Source organism: Megalops cyprinoides, chromosome 18 (genome assembly GCF_013368585.1).
Source record: "Megalops cyprinoides isolate fMegCyp1 chromosome 18, fMegCyp1.pri, whole genome shotgun sequence".
Classification (NCBI taxonomy): Eukaryota; Metazoa; Chordata; class Actinopteri; order Elopiformes; family Megalopidae; genus Megalops; species Megalops cyprinoides.
In genome coordinates, this window is record NC_050600.1 from 21,293,103 (window position 1) to 21,296,979 (window position 3,877).

At 46.8% G+C, this 3,877-nt stretch overlaps 1 protein-coding gene across 1 annotated transcript; it reads right to left on the reverse strand.

Annotated features, from left to right (window-relative positions):
• Nucleotides 1-981: 981 nt before the first annotated feature.
• On the reverse strand, nt 982-3,276 carry LOC118793657 (toll-like receptor 1). The gene has a single exon (XM_036551885.1). The coding sequence runs from the start codon at nt 3,274-3,276 to the stop codon at nt 982-984; it is 2,295 nt and encodes a 764-aa protein (XP_036407778.1).
• Between the last annotated feature and the right edge of the window lie 601 nt (nt 3,277-3,877).

Below are 3,877 nucleotides of genomic sequence, written 5' to 3' on the forward strand. Positions count from 1 at the left end.
TTACTCAGTACTTTATTCTCGAAATATTCAAATGCAATCTTGATGTAATCCATATGTATCCAGTTCTCATGACTTGACCTTCATCATTCGTGAAAAAAGAGAAGGTAATTTGTTTTCACCACAATGTATTATGGTTGATATAGCAATCAGACCCATGTACACAAACAAGATGACGAGCTGCCTGAACCTGCTGAGAATGCAACTGACGTTGCTATAAGGATAGCATATTAATATTATCATAATACAGCATTTCAGTGGAAGGAAAAGAACATGTCAGCAATTGTTCCTGTAAGCAGTAGGCCATTATAGTTATTATCATGGCCGTTTTTGTGGCCGTTGCTCTGCACATAGCACTGTACGGATGTGATATATATCTGATCTGTAGCATGGAGCTTAGTACTGACATACCTGCCTGTGCTGTTATTTTTAAACCTTGCAGATCACTGCCAGTGTTTTTAACTAGAAGTGGGTTTTTGCCTGCCAGAGCAGGGACTTCACACCTTTGTGGAAGTGGGTGGAGTTCTCACCTTTTTTGGGTCCAGAAGTTTTTTTTCCAGAGACAAGTCTATGGCCAGGTCATACTCATAATCTCACCAGGAAATCAGAAAAGTAGATTTTTTGATGATTCTTATTTTTGCATGAAGCATTGCCCTGCAATGATCAAAGGTGAATAGATTCCAGTAAGACTGATATTCAACCACATGTGAGGATAGTGAGTCACTAATGTGAGTTAGTGAGGATGAATGGGGCTGTATTTTTGCATCAGGCTTCTATATCTGAAGGACTGCTGTACAGAGCTGCAGTAATGGCTGCAATTTTATACTCCTGGTTATCTGCTCTGTCTCCTAGTGTGCTGCAGTTTATATACTAACTTAACTTTGCACACCTAAAAGGAGCTGAAAAACCTTTCACCTTCTGCATCTACTTGGAACTGAAGGTTGTGTGGTATCATTAATTCCTGACTTTCCAAGGAACATTCTCTCAGTAAGGATTCAGGCTGTGGTTGGGCGGTGGGGGCAGGGGGGCCTGGAGGGCGGCGCGCAGGTGAGCCCAGAAGAGCTTGTGCTTGTTGGAGTCCTGCGGCCACTCCAGGTAGGTGCGGCGGGCCATCATGGCCTTCAGCTGGTTGAACTTGGAGGGGATGAGGTACTGAGGCAGGGGCTCCAGCAGGATGAGGATGACGCTGTCCGAGCCGCGAGAGAGCCTCTGGTGCTGGGCGAAGTAGAGCTCGTAGTGGCACCATTCACTGCGGACAAAGTGCGAGGACAGCACGAAGATGCAGCGGTAGCTGGTCTCCACGCAGCGCACGATGTTCTCCACGATGGTCTTCCCCGGGACAAAGTTGCGCTCGTGCTGGCAAACGCGAAGCGTCCGGTCCTCCTCCAGGTTGGGCAGGAGCTTGTTCTTCACCCAGTCCGCATCGTGTTGGCTGTAGGACACGAACGCGTGGAACTGAAGGCCCTCCAGGTTCTCCTGGTTCCTCGCCCGTTGCTTGGCCCGCGTCCACTGCCAAATCATCCCCAGGTACCAGGGCACATCCAGCTGCTTGCACAGTGCCAAGGTGATGATGGCGATCACTACAGCAGGGCAGAGGATGGCCGCCGCCAGTATACCTGCATTGCAAGATACGTCTGGAAGGTGGAAGTCCTTCAGAAGCGTGTCACGCCAGGAATCTGGGTAGCTGCAACGGTAGAAGTGTGGCCAGTGGAGGAGTTTGATGGGATAGTGTTCCTGCAGGCCTACAAACCCCCTGAGGGCACATGTGCACATGAAGGGGTTCTTGCTGACATCCACAGCCTTCAGGCGAGGGCAGCTTCCCACAATGCTCATAGTCGGTGTATACAGGGAGTTGTCACTTAGTAGGAGCACCTCCAGATTTTTAAAAAAACGACAGTGCGGGATGTCCTGAAGCCGATTGGAGCTCAGATCCAGCATCGTCAGTGCATTCAGGCGGAGCAGGAAGTCAGGGAGGGAATCAATCTGGTTATTCTGAAGGTCCAGAGTTTCCGTGCTGATAGGCAGGCAGTTGAAGACGGAGCGGTCCAGGCTGTTGGAGGACAGGTTCAGGTGGACGATGTCCAAGGGCCATTGGCAGTCCCCAAATTCCTCCTTATACATCAGTGAGTTAAAGCTCACATCCAGGTGTTGAAGTGAGGTCATGTACTGCACTCGGTGGCTCAGTTCCTTCAGGTTTTCCAGACGGTTCCCCCTCAAAATCAAAGTTTCAAGTGCCTTCAGGTTCTTGCATTCCATCCCTTTGTCAGAGAAAACGCTCTCAGACAATGCATCGTTGGAAAGGTCCATCATTTTTATGTTACTCAAGGCTTGTGGGCAGTTCATATGCACGATTGGTGTCTCTGCCATTGTGAAGCTCTCCACTTTCATGTTAATGAAAAAGTTGTAGAGGAAGCCCTGGAAGAAGAAGAAGTTAGTGACAGCAGCCCGTTTAATGATGAAGGACTGCAGATGAGGTCTGCTGGTTATCTCACGCTTAGTGATCTGCCCTGTTATTGTCACCATGTACACACTGATGTGGTCAATGGAAGACTTGATACCCAGGTTGATCACATCAGTTGCCTGGTCCCAGGACACCTCAATATTAGTCAAGTGAAGGTGAGTGGCTTTTATGATAGGTTTCAGTCTCAGATATTCCACCAGGTAGTTTTGGCTGCAGCTGATGCCTGCCAGTTCGACTTGATTGAAAGTGGACAGGGCATCGGCGATCAGCGCCCTGTCTGTGGCACGGTTAGTAACAACAATGCCAACTTTCTCAGATCGGACGTGCCTCAAGCTGCCATTTTCGTACATGGTGAGGTTTTGTAATTGGAGAAACACAGTCTGTAGCTGAATGTTAGCAATGCTTATGAAGTCCTTGCTCTTTACTGCCTCTGCACTGAGTCCCAGGTTCTGCAAATACTTAAGATTGCGGAACACGTCTCCGAGAGTCATGGCAGAAAAGCAGTTGAACGTCAAGTCCAGGAACTGCAGTTTGGGCGTGAGCAGCAGGTAGTGTTGACCCAGCAGGTTCTGAAGCTTGTTGTGAGAGAGGTCGAGGTACTCCAGCTGTGATGTTGCCCTGAATGCATCCGAACTGATCTCTTCGAGCACGTTCCAAGACGCATTGAGAAATCTCAGAGCCGGAACGGCTGAGAAATCGTCATAGGTGAGACGCTTTATTCTGTTGTGGGAGATATCCAGAGCCTCTGTGCTAGGTGGCAAGTCCCTGGGCACTAAGTACAGGTTCTGATATGAGAGGTCCACAATGACTGTTGTCATGTTCTCTGCATGTGCATTCAGTGCAGAGCAAACAACCATGTTCCACAGGGTCAACACGATAGCCTTCATCTCTGACCACACAGTTATCTTCACCAAAGGGGGTGTGATGCTGAATGGAGGTCTGAAATGGGATGGGGAAGAAAAAAGGGAATACATTAAAATGAATATCACAAATATTGGGTGTTTCCCTCATTTCCTTCCCTTCAGGACCTGCAGGTTTAGCATTAAGCACTTTTTAATATTGTTATTTAAATGTGTTAACTTGTTTGAAATAAACAAATTCTCCATTACACATATTCTTCTGTGAAGAAATGGACTGCGTTTAAATGAAAAATATGAACCAAATGGCAATCTCTGTATTCTGCTTCTGTGTCACACAGTGACATTACACTATCAAAAATATATATTTTTTATTTTTTTAATATTTTTCAGTATCAGAGTCAATGAGAATGAACTCGTAACTGTCTCCGCATTCCTCATCAACACACCAGTTGTGGTTGTGCCAATATATATCAATCTATATACAAGTTGTCTGAAAGTAGTCAGTAGTGTACCATACAGTTATCATTACACTTATCATTGGTGCTTCAAAAATAAATGG

Bases quoted from the DNA above. Each gene is read 5' to 3' on its own strand.
- LOC118793657 (XM_036551885.1), bottom strand. From the start codon at position 3,276: ATGACAACAGTCATTGTGGACCTCTCATATCAGAACCTGTACTTAGTG.